We start from the raw sequence: 739 nt of genomic DNA on the forward strand, positions 1-739 counted from the left end.
TCACAATGCAGTCATTTTTACTGCTTTGGGCAATATAGGTATATACTAAGTTTCAGTCTTTCTAGTGTTAATACAGAATTAAAACCTGATGCATTTTTGAATATTGAAAGAGAATGGGACGTTCAGACGGTTTTAGATACGATCCTAGCCTCCGGGCAAACGAAATGGGGTAGACAGGTAGGGTTGGCGTTATTTTTACCACACGGTATGGAAGGTCAAGGGTCCGAGCATTCGTCCGCGAGGATCGAACGATTCCTGGAGCTCAGCGACGACGACGTGATCCACTTGCCAGGAAAAGAACCAGGAGCGCCGGCGAATGAGACTGTGGATCAGATCATGACGCGGCAACTGTTCGAGATAAATTGGATCATTTGCAATATCACGACGCCGGCGAACTTTTTCCACCTGCTCCGTAGGCAGATCAAGATGCCCTTCCGGAAACCATTGGTTTATAAAATTAATTTTCTATTCGCACGTGTCGAAATACTTGCGAAATCGAGCCGAGTAATTAATTCATTTATTTGTTAAACGGATTAAAAAACCTTAGGTCAAAGGTCAAGTAATACTCGGTTCGAATAAATTATTTAGAGTCGAGGTATTCGAATGGCTTCAAAGAATCGAATAGCTCGGATGAAATTCGGTTTTTTTTAATAGAAGATTCAAGCATTTCGACATCTTTAGTTCTACTCTAATCATTCGATTCTCTTAAGGATGTATTGGCTATACAGTCAATTCCGAA

General features: G+C 41.3%; 1 protein-coding gene across 1 annotated transcript in view; it reads left to right on the forward strand.

Annotated features, from left to right (window-relative positions):
* The window catches only part of LOC108626519 (2-oxoglutarate dehydrogenase, mitochondrial), a 10,075-nt gene that overhangs the window by 7,281 nt on the left and 2,055 nt on the right, over positions 1-739 (forward strand). The window contains exons 9-10 of the mRNA XM_026814893.1: positions 58-523; positions 591-595. Coding sequence (XP_026670694.1) covers positions 58-523; positions 591-595 — 471 coding nt within the window. The remainder of the gene's footprint in view (positions 1-57; positions 524-590; positions 596-739) is intronic.

The sequence above is a fragment of the Ceratina calcarata genome, unplaced genomic scaffold (assembly GCF_001652005.2).
Source record: "Ceratina calcarata isolate Rehan_Ccalc_2016 unplaced genomic scaffold, ASM165200v1 scaffold408, whole genome shotgun sequence".
Lineage (NCBI taxonomy): Eukaryota > Metazoa > Arthropoda > Insecta > Hymenoptera > Apidae > Ceratina > Ceratina calcarata.